At 46.4% G+C, this 20,338-nt stretch overlaps 1 protein-coding gene and 1 long non-coding RNA gene across 2 annotated transcripts in view; both read right to left on the bottom strand.

Annotated features, from left to right (window-relative positions):
- The window catches only part of LOC120023039 (endoribonuclease Dicer-like), a 57,332-nt gene extending 45,495 nt beyond the window's left edge, over positions 1-11,837 (bottom strand). Inside the window, exons 1-9 of the mRNA XM_038966988.1 lie at positions 11,643-11,837; positions 11,214-11,376; positions 10,766-10,896; positions 10,323-10,457; positions 9,812-9,972; positions 9,323-9,491; positions 8,731-8,889; positions 6,567-6,880; positions 6,224-6,356 (exon numbers count right to left, since the gene is read on the bottom strand). Coding sequence (XP_038822916.1) covers positions 6,224-6,356; positions 6,567-6,880; positions 8,731-8,889; positions 9,323-9,491; positions 9,812-9,972; positions 10,323-10,457; positions 10,766-10,896; positions 11,214-11,376; positions 11,643-11,756 — 1,479 coding nt within the window. The 5' untranslated portion in view covers positions 11,757-11,837. The remainder of the gene's footprint in view (positions 1-6,223; positions 6,357-6,566; positions 6,881-8,730; positions 8,890-9,322; positions 9,492-9,811; positions 9,973-10,322; positions 10,458-10,765; positions 10,897-11,213; positions 11,377-11,642) is intronic.
- A 4,954-nt stretch (positions 11,838-16,791) lies between these two features.
- Positions 16,792-19,035, bottom strand: LOC120023577. Its single transcript, XR_005472711.1, has 4 exons — positions 18,313-19,035; positions 17,596-17,694; positions 17,413-17,485; positions 16,792-17,296 (listed from the first exon to the last, which is right to left on the bottom strand). It is a non-coding gene; the product is annotated as an uncharacterized LOC120023577 (long non-coding RNA).
- Between the last annotated feature and the right edge of the window lie 1,303 nt (positions 19,036-20,338).

Raw genomic sequence — 20,338 nt, 5'->3', positions numbered from 1 at the left:
AGAGCGGAGAGAGAGAGAGAAGCGAGAGCGAGAGAAGAGAAGCGAGAGCGAGAGAGAGAGAGAGAGGCAGAGCGAGAGAGAGAGAGCAGAGAGCGAGAGAGAGAGAAGCGAGAGGGAAAGAGCGAGAGGCAGAGAGAAGCAGAGAGCGAGAGGCAGAGAGAAGCAGAGAGCGAGAGAGAGAGAAGCAGAGAGCGAGAGAGAGAGAAGCAGAGAGCGAGAGAGAGAGAAGCAGAGAGCGAGAGAGAGAGAAGCAGAGAGCGAGAGAGAGAGAAGCAGAGAGCGAGAGAGAGAGAAGCAGAGAGCGAGAGAGAGAGAAGCAGAGAGCGAGAGAGAGAGAGAGAGAAGCAGAGAGCGAGAGAGAGAAGCAGAGAGCGAGAGAGAGAGAAGCAGAGAGCGAGAGAGAGAGAAGCAGAGAGCGAGAGAGAGAGAAGCAGAGAGCGAGAGAGAGAGAAGCAGAGAGCGAGAGAAGCAGAGAGCGAGAGAGAGAGAAGCAGAGAGCGAGAGAGAGAGAAGCAGAGAGCGAGAGAAGCAGAGAGCGAGAGAAGCAGAGAGCGAGAGAAGCAGAGAGCGAGAGAAGCAGAGAGCGAGAGAGAGAGAAGCAGAGAGCGAGAGAGAGAGAGAGCGAGAGAGAGAGAAGCAGAGAGCGAGAGAAGCAGATCGCGGAGAGGCAGAGAGAAGCAGAGAGCGAGAGAGAGCAGAAGAGAGAGCAGAGAGAAGCAGAGAGCGCAGTAGAGAAGCAGAGAGCGAGAGCGCAGAGAGAGCAGAGAGCGAGAGGCAGAGAGAAGCAGAGAGCGAGAGGCAGAGAGAAGCAGAGAGCGAGAGCAGAGAGAAGCAGAGAGCGAGAGCAGAGAGAAGCAGAGAGCGAGGATGAGGAGAAGCAGAGAGCGAGAAGCAGAGAGCGAGAGAGAGAGAGAAGCAGAGAAGCGAGAGAGAGAGAGAAGCAGGAGATCGAGAGAAGCAGAGAGCGAGAGAGAGAGAGCAGAGAGCGAGAGGAGAAGCGAAGCAGAGAGCGAGAGAGAGAGAAGCAGAGAGCGAGAGGCAGAGAGAAGCACGAGAGCGAGAGGCAGAGAGAAGCAGAGAGCGAGAGAGAGAGAAGCAGAGAGCGAGAGAGAGAGAAGCAGAGAGCGAGAGAGAGAGAAGCAGAGAGCGAGAGAAGAGAGAAGCAGAGAGCGAGAGAGAGAGAAGCAGAGAGCAGAGAGCGAGAGAGAACGCAGAGAGCGAGAGAGAGCAGAAGCAGATGAGCGAGATGAGAAAGAAGCAGAGAGCTAGAGAGAGAGAAGCAGAGAGCGAGAGAGAGAGAAGCAGAGAGCGAGAGAGAGAGAAGCAGAGAGCGAGAGCGAGAGAAGCAGAGAGCGAGAGCGAGAGAAGCAGAGAGCGAGAGAGAGAAACAGAGAGCGAGAGAGAGAAGCAGAGAGCGAGAGAGAAGCAGAGAGCGAGAGAGAGAGAAGCAGAGAGCGAGAGAGAGAGAAGCAGAGAGCGAGAGAGAGAGAAGCAGAGAGCGAGAGGCAGAGAGAAGCAGAGAGCGAGAGGCAGAGAGAAGCAGAGAGCGAGAGAGAGAGAAGCAGAGAGCGAGAAGCAGAGAGCGAGAAGCAGAGAGCGAGAGAGAGAAGCAGAGAGCGAGAGAAGCAGAGAGCGAGAGAGAGAGAGGCAGAGAGCGAGAGAGAGAGAAGCAGAGAGCGAGAGAGAGAGAGAAGCAGAGAGCGAGAGAGAGAGAAGCGAGAGCGAGAGAGAGAGAAGCAGAGAGCGAGAGAGAGAAGCAGAGAGCGAGAGAGAGAGAAGCAGAGAGCGAGAGAGAGAGAAGCAGAGAGCGAGAGAGAGAGAAGCAGAGAGCGAGAGAGAGAAGCAGAGAGCGAGAGAGAGAAGCAGAGAGCGAGAGAGAGAAGCAGAGAGCGAGAGAGAGAAGCAGAGAGCGAGAGGCAGAGAGAAGCAGCGAGAGAGAGAGAAGCAGAGAGCGAGAGGCAGAGAGAAGCAGAGAGCGAGAAGCAGAGCGCGAGAGGCAGAGCGAAGCAGAGCGCGAGAGGCAGAGCGAAGCAGAGAGCGAGAGAAGCAGAGAGCGAGAGAGAGAGAAGCAGAGAGCGAGAGAAGCAGAGAGCGAGAGAAGCAGAGAGCGAGAGAGAGAGAGAAGCAGAGAGCGAGAGAGAGAGAGAAGCAGAGAGCGAGAGAGAGAGAGAAGCAGAGAGCGAGAGAGAGAGAGAGAGAGAGAAGCAGAGAGCGAGAGAGAGAGAGAGAGAAGCAGAGAGCGAGAGAGAGAGAGAAGCAGAGAGCGAGAGAGAGAGAGAAGCAGAGAGCGAGAGAGAGAGAGAAGCAGAGAGCGAGAGAGAGAGAGAAGCAGAGAGCGAGAGAGAGAGAGAAGCAGAGAGCGAGAGAGAGAGAAGCAGAGAGCGAGAGAGAGAGAAGCAGAGAGCGAGAGGCAGAGAGAAGCAGAGAGCGAGAGGCAGAGAGAAGCAGAGAGCGAGAGGCAGAGAGAAGCAGAGAGCGAGAGGCAGAGAAGCAGAGAGCGAGAGCAGAGAGAAGCAGAGAGCGAGAGAGAGAGAAGCAGAGAGCGAGAGAGAGAGAAGCAGAGAGCGAGAGAGAGAGAAGCAGAGAGAGAGAGAGCAGAGAGCGAGAGAGAGAGAAGCAGAGAGCGAGAGAGAGAGAAGCAGAGAGCGAGAGAGAGAGAAGCAGAGAGCGAGAGAGAGAGAAGCAGAGAGCGAGAGAGAGAGAAGCAGAGAGCGAGAGAGAGAGAAGCAGAGAGAGAGAGAGAGAAGCAGAGAGCGAGAGAGAGAAGCAGAGAGCGAGAGAGAGAAGCAGAGAGCGAGAGAGAGAGAAGCAGAGAGCGAGAGAGAGAGAGAAGCAGAGAGCGAGAGAGAGAGAAGCAGAGAGCGAGAAGCAGAGAGCGAGAGGCAGAGAGAAGCAGAGAGCGAGAGGCAGAGAGAAGCAGAGAGCGAGAGAGAGAGAAGCAGAGAGCGAGAGGCAGAGAGAAGCAGAGAGCGAGAGAGAGAGAAGCAGAGAGCGAGAGGCAGAGAGAAGCAGAGAGCGAGAGGCAGAGAGCGAGAGAGAGAGAAGCAGAGAGCGAGAGAGAGAGAAGCAGAGAGCGAGAGGCAGAGAGCGAGAGGCAGAGAGCGAGAGGCAGAGAGAAGCAGAGAGCGAGAGGCAGAGAGAAGCAGAGAGCGAGAGGCAGAGAGAAGCAGAGAGCGAGAGGCAGAGAGAAGCAGAGAGCGAGAGAGAGAGAAGCAGAGAGCGAGAGAGAGAGAAGCAGAGAGCGAGAGAGAGAGAAGCAGAGAGCGAGAGAGAGAGAAGCAGAGAGCGAGAGAGAGAGAAGCAGAGAGCGAGAGAGAGAGAAGCAGAGAGCGAGAGAAGCAGAGAGCGAGAGAGAGAGAAGCAGAGAGCGAGAGAAGCAGAGAGCGAGAGAGAGAAGCAGAGAGCGAGAGAGAGAAGCAGAGAGCGAGAGAGCGAGAGAAGCAGAGAGCGAGAGAGAGAGAAGCAGAGAGCGAGAGAGAGAGAAGCAGAGAGCGAGAGGCAGAGAGAAGCAGAGAGCGAGAGGCAGAGAGAAGCAGAGAGCGAGAGAGAGAGAAGCAGAGAGCGAGAGAGAGAGAAGCAGAGAGCGAGAAGCAGAGAGCGAGAAGCAGAGAGCGAGAAGCAGAGAGCGAGAAGCAGAGAGCGAGAGAGAGAGAAGCAGAGAGCGAGAGAGGCAGAGAGCGAGAGAGAGAGAGGCAGAGAGCGAGAGAGAGAGAAGCAGAGAGCGAGAGAGAGAGAAGCAGAGAGCGAGAGAGAGAGAAGCAGAGAGCGAGAGAGAGAGAAGCAGAGAGCGAGAGAGAGAGAAGCAGAGAGCGAGAGAGAGAGAAGCAGAGAGCGAGAGAGAGAGAAGCAGAGAGAGAGAGAGAGAGAAGCAGAGAGCGAGAGAGAGAAGCAGAGAGCGAGAGAGAGAAGCAGAGAGCGAGAGAGAGAAGCAGAGAGCGAGAGAGAGAAGCAGAGAGCGAGAGGCAGAGAGAAGCAGCGAGAGAGAGAGAAGCAGAGAGCGAGAGGCAGAGAGAAGCAGAGAGCGAGAAGCAGAGCGCGAGAGGCAGAGCGAAGCAGAGTGCGAGAGGCAGAGAGAAGCAGAGAGCGAGAGAAGCAGAGAGCGAGAGAGAGAGAAGCAGAGAGCGAGAGAAGCAGAGAGCGAGAGAAGCAGAGAGCGAGAGAGAGAGAGAAGCAGAGAGCGAGAGAGAGAGAGAAGCAGAGAGCGAGAGAGAGAGAGAAGCAGAGAGCGAGAGAGAGAGAGAGAGAGAGAGAGAGAGAGAGAGAGAGAAGCAGAGAGCGAGAGAGAGAGAGAGAAGCAGAGAGCGAGAGAGAGAGAGAGAAGCAGAGAGCGAGAGAGAGAGAGAAGCAGAGAGCGAGAGCGAGAGAGAAGCAGAGAGCGAGAGCGAGAGAGAAGCAGAGAGAGAGAGAGAGAAGCAGAGAGCGAGAGAGAGAAGCAGAGAGCGAGAGAGAGAAGCAGAGAGCGAGAGGCAGAGAGAAGCAGAGAGCGAGAGGCAGAGAGAAGCAGAGAGCGAGAGGCAGAGAGAAGCAGAGAGCGAGAGAGAGAGAAGCAGAGAGCGAGAGAGAGAGAAGCAGAGAGCGAGAGAGAGAGAAGCAGAGAGCGAGAGAGAGAGAAGCAGAGAGCGAGAGAGAGAGAAGCAGAGAGCGAGAGAGAGAGAAGCAGAGAGCGAGAGAGAGAGAAGCAGAGAGCGAGAGAGAGAGAAGCAGAGAGCGAGAGAGAGAGAAGCAGAGAGCGAGAGAGAGAAGCAGAGAGCGAGAGAGAGAGAAGCAGAGAGCGAGAGAGAGAAGCAGAGAGCGAGAGAGAGAGAAGCAGAGAGCGAGAGAGAGAGAAGCAGAGAGCGAGAAGCAGAGAGCGAGAGGCAGAGAGAAGCAGAGAGCGAGAGGCAGAGAGAAGCAGAGAGCGAGAGAGAGAGAAGCAGAGAGCGAGAGGCAGAGAGAAGCAGAGAGCGAGAGAGAGAGAAGCAGAGAGCGAGAGGCAGAGAGAAGCAGAGAGCGAGAGGCAGAGAGCGAGAGAGAGAGAAGCAGAGAGCGAGAGAGAGAGAAGCAGAGAGCGAGAGAGAGAGAAGCAGAGAGCGAGAGGCAGAGAGCGAGAGGCAGAGAGAAGCAGAGAGCGAGAGGCAGAGAGAAGCAGAGAGCGAGAGGCAGAGAGAAGCAGAGAGCGAGAGGCAGAGAGAAGCAGAGAGCGAGAGGCAGAGAGAAGCAGAGAGCGAGAGAGAGAGAAGCAGAGAGCGAGAGAGAGAGAGAAGCAGAGAGCGAGAGAGAGAGAAGCAGAGAGCGAGAGAGAGAGAAGCAGAGAGCGAGAGAGAGAGAAGCAGAGAGCGAGAGAGAGAGAAGCAGAGAGCGAGAGAGAGAGAAGCAGAGAGCGAGAAGCAGAGAGCGAGAGGCAGAGAGAAGCAGAGAGCGAGAGGCAGAGAGAAGCAGAGAGCGAGAGCGAGAGAAGCAGAGAGCGAGAGAAGCAGAGAGCGAGAGAGAGAGAAGCAGAGAGCGAGAGAGAGAGAGAAGCAGAGAGCGAGAGAGAGAGAGAAGCAGAGAGCGAGAAGCAGAGAGCGAGAGAGAGAGAAGCAGAGAGCGAGAAGCAGAGAGCGAGAGAGAGAGAAGCAGAGAGCGAGAGAGAGAAGCAGAGAGCGAGAGAGAGAAGCAGAGAGCGAGAGGCAGAGAGCGAGAGAGAGAGAAGCAGAGAGCGAGAGAGAGAGAAGCAGAGAGCGAGAAAGAGGCAGAGAGCGAGAAAGAGGCAGAGAGCGAGAAAGAGGCAGAGAGCGAGAAAGAGGCAGAGAGCGAGAAAGAGGCAGAGAGCGAGAAAGAGGCAGAGAGCGAGAAAGAGGCAGAGAGCGAGAAAGAGGCAGAGAGCGAGAAAGAGGCAGAGAGCGAGAGAGAGAGGCATGAGAGCGAGAGAGAGAGGCATGAGAGCGAGAGAGAGGCAGAGAGCGAGAGAGAGGCATGAGAGCGAGAGAGAGGCATGAGAGCGAGAGAGAGGCATGAGAGCGAGAGAGAGAGGCATGAGAGCGAGAGAGAGAGGCATGAGAGCGAGAGAGAGAGACAGAAAAACAGACAGACAGAGAGAGACAGAGAGGGAGAGGCAGAGAGAGCGGTAGAGAGGCAGAGAGGGAGAGAGGAAGAGAGAGAGAGACAGAGAGAGAAAGATAGGCAGAGACACTAATGTAGGGGTAGGTCAATTTCAATGTAAACAGATGGGATAATGTCACAATCCAAGATGTTGTGTTCCCACCTCTTCCTGTTTCCTGAACTCCACCTCCATCTGCTTGTTGCGTGGCTGGTTCTTTCCGATGCTGTGTCCTGTGATGAAGTTACTGCTGATGTAGGCCAGCTCCGGGTCCTGTTTCCCTACCTCCTTTATTAACCTGACACAGAGGGACAGTAATCATGGAAATGGTATTAAGACAAACGAAATCCTCCCCCCAAAATATACTGCTAAATCACAAAGTTAACTCAATACAATTCATTCCATTCTTCTAGTCTTTTGAGCAGTGTACAAGAAACAATCCAAGGAGACAGTGTAGCAGAGGTATCACGCATTTGAGCCAAAATGGCATTGAACGCCAGATGCGTACCGGTTGAGGACGACGGCCGTGTAGCGCCTCTCAACGAAGATGATCCCACACAGGATGTTGGTGAACGGCGAGGGGAAGTTAGCCTCGGGTTTCTCCTTCACCTCCACCTCCTCATCCTCGTCTTCGTCTTCCGAGTCACTCCACGACACGTAGTTGTCCTCGTTGCGGTTGTTGTACCACTCCACACTCTCAAACTGTTGCCTCTCAAAGGGCTTGTATTCATGGAGGATCTCCAGGAGACGGATGACCTTCGGGGTCACAAACTTCAGGTCCAGAGAGGCCGGGGAGAAGAGTTCCTCACACAGGGCGTGGACCTAGGACACCAGGAAGAAATAACTTCATAATAAACCCTGTGGACCTATCCTGTACCAAGAGGGGAAACTCACTTGCCCTTGTACACACACACACACACACACACACACACACACACACACACGATTGTACAGCAACACAAAATACTAAAAGCAATCAATACCATGTATGTCATGTAGCCAAATCAAATCAAACTTTGTCACATGCGCCGGTATACAACAGGTGTAGACCTTACCGTGAAATGCTTCCTTACAAGCCCTTAACCAACAGTGCAGTTCAAGAAGAGTTAAGAAAATATTTACTAAATAAACTAAAGTAAAAAATATTCAAAAGTAACACAATAATGAGGCTACCGGTATATACAGGGGGTACCGGTACCGAGTCAGTGTGCGGGGGTACAGGTTAGAGGTAATATGTACATGTAGGTAGGGGTGAAGTGACTATGCATAGATAATAAACAGCGAGTAGCAGCAGTGTACAAAACAAATGGGGGGGGGGGGGGTCAATGTAAATAGTCCGGTGGCCATTTGATTAATTGTTCAGCAGCAGTCTTATGGTTTGGGGGTAGAAGCTGTTAAGGAGCCTTTTGGTCCTAGACTTGGCACTCCGGTACCGCTTACCGTGCGGTAGCACAGAAAACAGTCTATGACTTGGGTGACTGGAGTCTCTGACAATTTTATGGGCTTTCCTCTGACACCGTCTGGTATAGAGGTCCTGGATGGCAGGAAGCTTGGCCCCAGTGATGTACTGTGCCGTACACTACCCTCTGTAGCGCCTTATGGTCAGATGCCGAGCAGTTGCCATACCAGGCAATGATGCAACTGGTCAGGATGCTCTCGGTGGTGCAACTGTAGAACTTTTTGAGGATCTGGGGACCCATGCCAAATATTTTCAGTCTCCAGAGGGGGGAAAGTTTTTGTCATGCCCTCTTCACGACTGTCGTGGTGTGTTTAGACCATGATAGTTTGTTGGTGATGTGGACACCAAGGAACTTGAAACTCTCGACCCGCTACACTACAGCCCCGTAGATGTGAATGGGTTCCTGTTCGGCCCGCCTTTTCCTGTAGTCCACGATCAGCTCCTTTGTCTTGATCACGTTGAGGGAGAGGTTGTTGTCCTGGCACCACACTGCCAGTTCTCTGACCTCCTCCCTATAGGCTGTCTCATCGTTGTCGGTGATCAAGCCTACCACTGTCGTCAGCAAACTTAATGATGGTGTTGGAGTTGTGGGTGAACAGGGAGTACAGGAGGAGACTAAGTACACACCCCTGAGGGGCCCCAGTGTTGAGGATCAGCGTGGCGGATGTGTTGTTACCTACCCTTACCACCTGGGGGCGGCCCGTCAGGAAGTCCAGGATCCAGTTGCAGAGGGAGGTGTTTAGTTCCAGGGTCCTAGGCTTAGTGATGAGCTTCTTGGGCACTATGGTGTTGAACGCTGAGCTGTAGTCAATGATTAGCATTCTGACATAGATGTTCCTTTTGTCCAGGTGGGAAAGGGCAGTTTGGAGTGCGATTGAGATTGCGTCATCAGTGGATCTGTTGGGGCAGTATGCGAATTGGAGTGGGTCTAGAGTGTCTGGGAGGATGCTGTTGATGTGAGCCATGACCAGCCTTTCAAAGCACTTCATGGTTACTGACGTGAGTGCTACGGGGTGGTAATCATTTAGGCAGGTTACCTTCGCTTCCTTGAGCACAGGGACTATGGTAGTCTGCTTATAACATGTAGGTACAACAATGGATGTCACGCAAGCGCTTTACAGAACTCAGCTAGGCCTACATAGCAACACAGGATACCAAACGCAACGGGAATCACACAAAGAACATACACAAGAGTAAGTCGTTACACACATACCTTCCTCAGGATGGTGTCGGTGAAGAGCAGGAACTTCCTGTTGATCTCTTCCTGTTCGTGTTTGATGTACTTCTGCAGCTCCCTCACCATGATGCCAGCCACCTTGTCGGCACACCACGGCCCCAGCACCAGCAGCACCGCCCGGCAGTCACTCAGCACCTGGGGAAGGAGATCATTCAATGAGGATCTTTGAGAATGTTTTAATCCTAGAAAGCATGTGTGTAGTAGCCTACATGTTGTTTGAGGTACAGTAGGCCAACATAGCTCCTGTAATAGGTCAAAGCTGTATGCCAGAAAACATTTGTAGTGCATGGGTGAAGTTAGGCCTTGTGGTGCTCATGTGAATTTCCTTTCTTTTTTTAAGCTTCAGACCAGACTCACTTCTCCCTTAAAACATACTTTTGCTATTCAATACTCTCTTTTGTAGATTAGGACTATGCACACATTCTCATTAGCAGACCTGCTTGGATATGAAGGTGGGGTCAGACCTGTTTGGATATGAAGGTGGGGTCAGACCTATGAAGGTGGGGTCAGACCTGTTTGGATATGAAGGTGGGGTCAGACCTGTTTGGATATGAAGGTGGGGTCAGACCTGTTTGGATATGAAGGTGGGGTCTCTGTCCTCTCGAGGCACAGGTATGTTGCAGTCGTTGAGGAAGTGGAGAGCCCCGTCCAGCTCGCTCAGTAGATGCTCTGAAAGGCCGCTCTTGTCCAGGTAGGGTCCACAGTCCAGTACCACCTCTCTGGGCTGGGAGGCATATCTGAGACACACACAACACACACAGTTAAATGTTCCATTTTCCATCATAATAAGTAAGGGCTCGATTCAATGGGAAGTTCAGTGCGATTTAAATGTAAAGGCAATGTTCCCGCGTAAGCCAAGATTGCTTTCATGGTAAACGCTGCATATGTCGGCTCAATCGGAAATTACCTTAACATTTCAATCGCGCTATACAGCTGAACTTACACGATACGGATTGAATCGAGCCCTTAGATTATGTGCACAGGAGGTACCTGATCCTAGATCAGCAATCCCACTCTGAGACGCTTTCTGAATACAGGCCATGATGTGTAGAATTACCTGTCAAGGACAACGAGGTCAGTAGCTGTCTCTGCATTGCTCCGCAGGATCCGCTCCAAGTTCTGGATCTTCTGTTCCAGTTCAGACGGGTCACATTTACCATTCAAAATGGATGCAGTGAGGCCCAGGATCCGAGGGCTGCACGGACAGCCCTCACATAGCTGAAACAGGAGATAGACACAGCCCACACATTACTGAAACAGAGGAGAGATAGACGAAACAGAGATGAAGAGACAGCAATCACATCGCTGGAAACAAAGAAATGGGAGACAGGAAGACTGAGCCAGCCTAACACAAGGAAACTCCAAAAACATTGACCAGCCTCCAATGGGGTCCAATAATGAAGGCTGACTGACCACACTTCTCTCATCTACAAAATGTGGAACAATATAATGAATAATCTCCAATCTCTATAAGGCCTTGGCTTTGCCATACAGGGAAGAAAGAGTATGTGCTTGGCTTTCAGGCGACAGTTGAATGCATAGCTACGTAGAACAGATAGTAAATGTACCTTCATTATATCCCGGTAGGGATGGTCCGTGATTGCCAGGTGACACTCATCAAACACCACCAGGTTGAGTTTCCATAGTGGCAACACTCCACTCTTCAGCACATGCAGGAAGATATGGCACGTCATAACGAGCACCTAGAACAGAAATGATGGATAGAGTGAGTGGAGGATGGCATATTGCCTCGAAGAATAGATAACAGTTGTGTGACAGTATTCTGTGATGGACACAATCAATAACTTCTCCCCTTATGGACAAAACACTGAGGGTAATCAGTGTTCTTTTTCAAAGTTGTTGAAATTGATGGGAGAAAACTTTGGTAATGTTTTATTTTGTAGAATTACCGTTGGTATTTATCATGAAAGAACTCTAACAATTGGTAGTTTATTCTGGCAATTGCTTAGAATTATATGAAAATTGATAACAATTGTTCAATGAACGGCACCTGATTCTCAATCATTTCTTGGCTCCACTTTTCCCTGGACCATGATGAGGTCTTCTCCACACACATGTATTCTCCAACCTGGAGATCAGAGTGGGTCCTAACACTAGCTGCTTGCTGAATCACAGACGATGCTTTATTTACCATGGAACAGAAGAGGGGAAAACAGAAGAATCATGGTCTCAATCATATTGATGTACACTTATTAGAAGTTCATATTTATAAAAAGACTGCATTGTGACTCTCCACCCTTCTCAATCCTTCCCCTGAAAGTGTGCACTTCCACTCTGCCTGAAATGTATTTAACAATGGTGAAACTCCATCCAACCAACGCTTACAATCTAATGCTTTTAAATCCATGACAGGAAGTGCACGTACACACTTTGGGAAAAGTGTGAAGAAATGGGATGCACCAAATAGTACATTTATCTGCGTCTTTAAATGTAGCTACCTGCATTCACCAGGAAAACTGTCCTCTTCCCCTGTTCGACTAAGTCTCCCCGGATTTGGTGGGAGAGCTCTTTAGTTAGGAGTACTGCAATAAAGGTCTTCCCTGAGCCAGTATTTAAGCAGACAATAGTATTGTGTTCAAGAGCTGCTTCAAGAAGTTCAACCTGGCAGGGCAGATGAGGTCACAGTCATTAGTTTCAAACGTTATGCACTATAACTGGTTACAAATAAATAAACTCGTGAAATAAAATATAGATGCTGCACACTGACGAATGTTCGCAGTTTATTGAGCGAAAGATCAATGGTGATGAAAGTACCAATGTCTACATACAACGCAATGCACTCTCCTAGTGCATAGTCAACTGTCAGTTTAAACTGTCAGTTCAGCTCAAATGTCAACTGTTAGTTGGACTACTTGCTCATTCCTCACCTGATATTTCCTAGGCGTGTAGATGTTGTCGTGGATGGCCTCCTGTTGCCACGGGAGACCAAAGAAAGGGCCCATGGGATTGGAGGCGGGGGTGACCAGCTGGAGTCCTGCCATGCTGCTTTTGGGGGATGCTGGGGGGTGCGGTCCTCCACTCTTCCACTTTATTTTTTATCTAATTTCATCATTCCCCTCTAAAGCTTACTGGTTCAGACATAAACGGACAGCATGCAGACATGATGTTACTAATAATACAAGATTTGCTAATATTATTGAATGACATGATCAATAATAATTATTTGAATCAATCTCCTCCTCTAAAGCTAACTGGTTCAGGAAGAAACATACAGCATGCAGGCATGATGTTGCTAATTATGGGCAATTCCACAGTAACAGAGTGATGCAGACTCAGTGCAGATGCAAACTTCGTTAACAGAATGACGGTTGGTGCTGTTTGTGCCATCATTCTGTTAGCAAACTTTGCATCTGCACTGTTCTTCAAGTAAACGTGTTTTTGTAAAAATGTCAGTTGAAATTGTTAAAAGTAGTCTTTGTGCATAGAGTTGTATAGTTTGTTAAACTTTGAAATAAATGGTTTTTGTTTGACATACATCGTACAGTGAAAAAGCTGAGTCTCAGCATCACTGTCACCGTGGAATTGCCCTAATATAATAATTGCTAATATTATAGAATGACATGACCAATAATAAATCATTGAATCTTTCTCCTCCTCTAAAGCTAACTGGTTCAGGAAGCAACAGACAGCATGATGTTACCAGTAATACAATATTTACTAATATTGACAAGACATGATCAATAATAAACATGACATTCACACAAGTGAAATGTATACTTACAGGTAGCGGCATAGACTCTGTGATGGGCCAGGCAGGACTTCTTCTAGGCTTCATCTCAACTAGAGGAGCTGTACTGAGAAACACACAACCCGCTTAACATTAAAACCATTGACAGACCTATTGCACAAAAGCAAATGAAACTGTTGTTTCCTAGATTAAGGCTAACTATCATATGTCAGGCTTATGGTAAAATGTATTTTACCTCTATGCAGTTGACTGGCTGTAATGGCAGGGCTTGAGAAGCTGAAGATTCTTCCTTCCTAAACAGAAATGACAGACAGAAAGGGAAAATACATGAGAGCACAGACATCTTGGGAGGAAATGGGAGTGTTCTGGTGTGGGCCGGAGGTGAGTGGAGGAGGGAGGGCGGTGGAATGGGGGGGGTCATCTAAATTCTGGATGGTCACTAGCTTTTCAACACATTGTTGCCGCCCTAAAATCAAGACCCCACGTCTGCCCTGACTACCACTGCTCAACACAGCTGCAACCAATACCAGCAGTCATTTCAGCTCAGCCAGCACAAGCCCTCATTTTTATTGAGTGATCACATTTGCTGCTGGTTAAAAGGCGGTTGGCTCCCTCTCGCTGACTTCATCCCAAATGGCACTCTATTCCATATATAGTGCACTACTTTTGACCAGAGCCCCCATGGGCCCTGGTCAAAGGTAGTACACTACTTAGGGAATGGTGTGCCAGTCTCTCTGACGCCATGCGAGAGAGAACATACAAGCATATATAAATAAAATACAAACTATTATTTTAGGCCTAACCCCAATTAGTCTACTGGTCGATTGTTTGTTAGATTGGCTGTTGGTCGACCAAGATCTTTTTAGTCGAGCTGTAGCATATTTATATATATTTGCACCCATCTCTGTGAATTAATCTGAAAAAGGTTATGGTAATTTATGTTCATGCTTTCAATATATTATTATTCCAGTCTTATTCTCGGAATTGACACATTGTTCGCAGAGCGCACAACCTATGCTAAACCTGTGAAAAACAAGTTTTTGTTTATTTCAGTCCATTTCTGAGTTTTGTCAATTCAATTCAATCATTGTCTTTTGTTTGGAGCGCTCCTGTCAATGTTGAGTAAGGACACGCACCTGATTACGCATAAGTACACTACCGGTCAAAAGTTTTAGAACACCTACTCATTCAAGAGTTTTTCTTTATTTTCACTATTTTCTACATTGTAGAATAGTGAAGACATCAAAAACTATGAAATAACACATATGGAATCATGTAGTAACCCAAAAAAGTGTTAAACAAATCAAAATATATTTTATATTTGAGATTCATCAAAGTAGCCACCCTTTGCCTTGGATGAGACCTTTGTCAATTTGGGTATCTGATAGTATTTTGGATTGGCTTAACGTACCACACCAATGGTACTTTAAGCTGTGGAGTTTCTAAAAGTAATCTTTTCTTCACCTCAAAAAGCAAGCAAACAAACTATGTTTTTACATCCGTTGAGAATGACAATAGTACCTCAATTTATTGGAAAAATCTTTCTAGCCCTGTCCCTTTCGATAACCAATCAGCGTGATCCAGTGGAAACGTAATAAAACAGGCCTACCTGATTCCTTCTTATCAGTGCTTGACTTGGGTGCTGGTACTGTTTATATATAGGTACAGGAGCTCCACAATACTTGTGTGATAATATTCTATAAGAAGAACAGGAGCTCAAACAGTAGAACATTTGAGATGCTCCACTCTGGTGAGCTCTTGCCAAAGTCAAGCTCTGCTTCTTATCCCTTACGCAAACAGCCTACAGCTGTGTCTGTCCCGAGCTCACTGGAGCAGGAAACTCTGAGGGCCCAGGAAACTTTATACAATGTTGCAAGTTTGCTAGTGCAAGCTTGAGGCAGACTGAAGTTAATAGTTGATACAATGTTTCAAGTTCCTTGCAGACAGGCCATGTGTAGCCAATGTGATTTATAGGATTTTTTTAAAGTAATAACTATCAGGATATTTTCAACAATGTTTTTATTTGTTGCCTTTTTGTAGGCTATTTTTACATATTTACTTTTTAGGTTGATCATTTTCATTTAGATTTGGAGAAAAATTTGATTAAGCACGTGACATTGATTTTGAGATAAGACGTTATTATAAATGAAATGAAATTGTTCCACGAAAATGTGCATATGAAAACCAGAACTGGCACGCAGATCGGTAGAAATGTTCATATAAATTGGCATTCCACATGACAAAGGTTGCCGACTCCCCGTATAGACTATTACCGGCAACTTCAGGAGAGTAATGGCAGAATCTGCGAAAGCCAGCAGGAGGAGAATGGTTGGGTCAGGGTACGTTATTTTTTCTTTCTTCTGGTTATCTCGATCTCTGGCTCCCTCGAGTCATGTGTGTTATTTCATCAAACAGTAAGCTGATAGAACCAGGCATCCTGTGCCGTACTGCATCAGCATCGAATAGCTCCCGCAATATGCAACTTTTCAGGGAAGTCAGGAACCAATATATGCAGTCAGTTAGGAAAGCTAAGGCTAGCTTTTTCAAACAGAAATGTGCATCCTGCAGCACTGATTCCAAAAGGTTTTGGGACACTGTAAAGTCCATGGAGAATAAGAGCACCTCCTCCCAGCTGCCCACTGCACTGAGGCTAGGAAACACTGTCACCACTGATAAATCTACGATAATCGAGAATTTCAAAAAGCATTTTTCTACGGCCGGGCATGCGTTCCACCTGGCTACCCCTATCCCGGCCAACAGCTCTGCACCCCCCACAGCAACCTGCCCAAGCCCCCCCGCTTCTCCATCACCCAAATCCAGATAGCTGATGTTCTGAAAGAGCTGCAAAATCTGGACCCCTACAAATCAGCTGGGCTAGACAATCTGGACCCTCTCTTTCTAAAATGATCCGCCGCAATTGTTGCAACCCCTATTACTAGCCTGTTCAACATCTCTTTCGTATAGTCTGAGATCCCTAAAGAGTGGAAAGCTGCTGATGTGATTACACATTGTAACTATGCAGTAGACTAGAAACATGACTTTGTAATTCATATATACAGAATAAAAAACAGTACATCCTGCCAGCATGCCCACAAGCATGCTGAATGACACGTGGAAGAGAGCGAGGAATGAGATGGGAGTAACAATCCAGGCTATTTGCTCTGAGCCCGGCATATTAATGTAATGAAACAAGCAGGGAGCAGGTTTAGAACCCTCAATCCCGAAGTCCAGCACGCTATCAACTGTGCCCAAATGTATTAACTGGGGTTGGGGCCGATTGTGCTAAAAACACTTTATCTATTGGAATCTTTAACATGTGGAAAGGGGGAAAAGTATTATTATTCGTTTTTCACAAGCATAGCAGGAGGGCTATTAGCTGAACAATAGACTATTCAACCTTTACTAAAGAATTGTCTAATAGCCGAGCTAGGTGTGAACCCCCCCAAGCTTGTAACAAATAATTTGTGTCCATCTTTCCACAACTTCCTACACACGGTTAATGTTCTGAAAAAAAATATATTTATATAAATATAGTTTGAATTCAGGCTGTATCACATCCGACCGTGATTGGGAGTGCCATAGGGCAGCGCACAATTGGCCCAGCGGGTTTGGCCGGGGTAGGCTGGTGCTGGGGTAGGCTGGTGCTGAAAATATAGCTAGCTTGTTATGCAAGTGCTGCACACCAACAGATGGCGAAAACCTACACCAGTCGAGCAATTCATTTCAACAATAATCTTCATTTTAATTTGACTTTACAAACACCAAGAGTGCTTAACTGGAGTCTATTTCTTCAGAGCCTAGACCTATATAAAATAACTTAACTGGTTGAGGTAGGCTATGAGGCTTTATTAGGCCTACTTACAATTGGTCAAAAATGTAGCATCCTACATAAAAATTATTTCAAGAAAAAGCCTGCACATTCGACCAAAACAATGTAACTAATAATTAAAATCACTCTAGTGTTTAATTGGTATATTGTAATTACTTTGCCACCATGGCCTATATATTGCCATACCTCCCTTACCTCATTTGCACACACTGTATATACATTTTTTCTACTGTATTATTGACTGTATGTCAGTTTATTCCATGTGTAACTCTGTTGTTGTATGTGTCGAACTGCTTTGCTTTGTCTTGGCCAGGTCGCAGTTGTAAATGAGAACTTGTTCTCAACTGGCCTACCTGGTTAAATAAAGGTTAAATAAAAAAATAAAAAAGCGCACATTTGTAAATCCCAAACTCTAAAAGTAATTGGAAAGGTAGATACAAATTATGTGCGACACAATAAAGAATGTAAACAAGATGTTTTTATTTACAGTAGTGATGGACAACCGGAGGCATTTTGAAAACAGGTTAGCAAACACTTGTTTTTCACAACTGTAGCAGGTGTAGCCCATCATGCAAATGTTTCCTATTAGCAGGACATTAGACTTTTTGTATAACCCGGCTACTGTTGTGAAAATCCCTCAACTAGCAATGTATGATGCTTAAGTACTCTAAAGTGTTACATTTCTAACTCAAAACAGCAGTACAGAATTTATTCAGTAACATCTTTATGCTTTTGTTAATAAAATAAACAAGAAAAGGACATTGAAATGCAGATGTTTATATAAACTACATTTTAGTTGCACTTCCACCCAGCTCCACGACCCCAGGTAAAACCTTGCTGAGATGATCAATGTATTTGTTGCATTGTTGTATCGTCAATTTCTCTAGCCAAAACATCTTGATGGCCTTGACCAGTTCATCTTTGCTTGTCGGCTTGGCAGAGTTACGGATGAATGTTTTCTGTTGATGCCAAACAAGTTTGATCGTGTTTAAAAATCAGGAGACCTACGTGTAGAGATTAAAAATATATTTTTAGATATACAGCCTACCGAAGGTGTTGTAGGTCCTATTTTTTTTATTTATGATTTAACCTTTATTTTACTACATAAAGGTCTACTTACTCTGCTGGCGTCTTGACCCAGTTTATGCCCTTATTTAAAATGCAAACCCAAGCGGCAGTGTGTTTTGGGTCGTCTGCATTTGGAGAAGAAAGAAAGACAAGCCTAATAGCCCAAATTAGGTACAATAATATAAATATACATGTAAATAGGCCTAAATGTAAATAAATATTGCTATAATCCTACCTTGAAAGAAACGATGTGGTCCCAGAAAAATCTCTCTGACATAGGGTCCAGCATATCTCCTAAGGATTTCTTCCTCAAAGAAATCTCAAGCCATGATACCTGAAAAAGGAGGCAAGGTGACTTATTGTGGAACACTTAACAGCCTGAGTTGTAGCCTACAATATTTGATGTACCTTTTGCTTTGTCAATAGCCAAACTCACCATTAAAAATCAAATATGGGCCTGGTCCCTGGAGAGAAATTGCCCCCCACACATGGAGTTGAGCAGATGCTTGATCTTCCTTTTTTTTTTTTGCAATTTCTTTTTAAACATTTTTTTTTAATTATCATAACATTAACCATGTGTGTTCGCTTGTTTTGTACTGTTCTGTAGTTTCGACCCAATGATTCGTCTGACAAAGAACATCGCGTTCTGCAGGCCCAGGCATGGATCAAAGCTGGCGAGACGTTCAATAATGTCATCTTCACAGACTAATCAACCGTGGCCCTTGAGCAATTTGCTCAAAATTGCTACAAAAAAAAGGAAGATCAAGCAAGCCGAGTCCCAAGCATCTGCTCAAACTCCATGTGTGGGGGGCAATTTCTCGCCAGGGACCAGGCCCATATTTGATTTTTTAAATGGTGAGTTTGGCTATTTACAAAGCAAAAGGTACATCAAATATTGTAGGCTACAACTCACAGACTGTGAGTCTGTGTAAATATATATATAATTTCTTACCAAGCCTTTCCGTAAGTCCACCCAAGTTTCTTCAACTTTCTTCTTACTGTAATTAGAGCGATGTTGATGTCGTGCCGTGATGCCAGCAGATTATAGATTGCCGATTGCTCGTCATTTTCATTCATCAGTGAGTCGATGGCTTGAATAGTCTCGCTGGAAATTAAATTCAATGTGAAAATGTGCAGTATATAGTAAAGACCAGCAGTCGATTTATTTAAGCATTATTTTTAGCATTATTAGGCCTACATTAAAGTATGGTAGTCTACTGTACCTGTTCATTTTCCTGGGCTTTCGAGTTCGGCGTAAAACAGGCATCTGATGATAGTGTTTGTGAATAGCACTGTCCGTGACCAAAATCCCCAAGTCTACCAGTATTTTTGAAATGTCTCCAGTAGATTTTCCGTTCCTGCTGAAAGCCCTGACAACAGAACTTGACCAACTGCTCACCAGGCACAGCAAGGGCCGCCCGGACCGTTATGCTGTTCTGCTATTCCAAGGACGTGTAACCGAAGAGTGATACCACGACTGGGATACAAACGGATGGATCCCGAGACAAATGTGGCTTACCAGCGAACCTCCGGGTGATCATCATTAATATTGTGTCTCAGAAGTTTCCGTCCATGACTGATGCAACCCGAAAAAGCATTAAAGACAGAGTTAATGTGGACTTGAGGTCACCGAGAAAGTCTGGACATGGCCTGCTCTCCCTTATGTAAGGAATTAGGCACTTTCCCATGTTTACTACAGTATGTACTGTATTCTATGTATATTTGTCAGACTGCACAGTAGCCTAAAAAACAAATGCAGGTGGCTTATATCTTCAAAATGCTTTATTATCCATATGTTAAAGCATATACTGTACAGTATTGTATTTCTTCATCAGCAACTTTATGCTTTCGTAAATAAAATGATAAAAATACTCTTTCAAACTGCTGATGTTTATTTAGTTATGGATCCATAACGAATTACTTGTTCAAATATGCCATATTCTTGAGATATGTGTTGACTGAATAGAAGCCTTTTTCTTGCTCACTCTTGGTTAAATGAAAACGAACTCTCCAAAATATCGTTACCTTTTAAACAAAGTGATTATTATAAATTAATTTAGAATGATATAAAAGACACTTAGATATTGTCAGATATTCTAACAGATCCTAACGGAAAATTCCCCTTAGATATTAATATAGAGTCCTCCAATCCTCTAAATGTAATTATTGGTGGAGAGTCGCGGGATTGAATTCTTTTTTTTCAATATACTGTAGGCCTACCATAGGCGTAATGAGTCTCACTAGTGTTGATTAATGTCTAATGTATAATTCTGTAGTTGACATCACAACTATGTTGTGAAGACATCACAACAATGAAATAACACATATGGAATCATATTGTACAGCGCCATATTTTCCGTTCCATTCTAACAGAAACCCAGAGGGTTTTTGTTTATTCATGGAATAGAAACACCATAATATTAATCTAATTAATTAAGCAAGTACCAGTCAAAAGTTCGGACTCGGACTCACCAATCCTTGACTTCGGCGATGTCATTTACAAAATAGCCTCCAACACCCTACTCAGAAAATTGTATGTAGTCTATCATAGTGCCATCCGTTTTGTCACTAAAGCCCCATATACTACCCACCACTGCAACCTGTATGCTCTCGTTGGCTGGCCCTCGCTACATATCCGTCGCCAAACCCACTGGCTCCAGGTCATCTATAAGTCTTTGCTAGGTAAAGCCCTGCCTTATCTCAGCTGACTGGTCACCATAGCAACACCCACCCGTAGCACACACTCCTGGTATATTTCACTGGTCATCCCAAAGCCAACACCTCCTTCGGCCGCCTTTCCTTCCAGTTCTCTGCTGCCAATGACTGAAACGAATTGCAAAAGTCACTGAAGCTGGAGACATATCTCCCTCACTAACTATAAGCATCAGCTGTCAGAGCAGCTTACCGATCACTGCACCTGTACACAGCCCATCTGTAAATAGCCCACCCAACTATTTCATCCCAATATTGTTATTTTT

The sequence above is a fragment of the Salvelinus namaycush genome, chromosome 28 (genome assembly GCF_016432855.1).
Source record: "Salvelinus namaycush isolate Seneca chromosome 28, SaNama_1.0, whole genome shotgun sequence".
In the NCBI taxonomy this organism is placed as follows: domain Eukaryota; kingdom Metazoa; phylum Chordata; class Actinopteri; order Salmoniformes; family Salmonidae; genus Salvelinus; species Salvelinus namaycush.
This window is presented reverse-complemented; position numbering and strand designations above follow the sequence as displayed.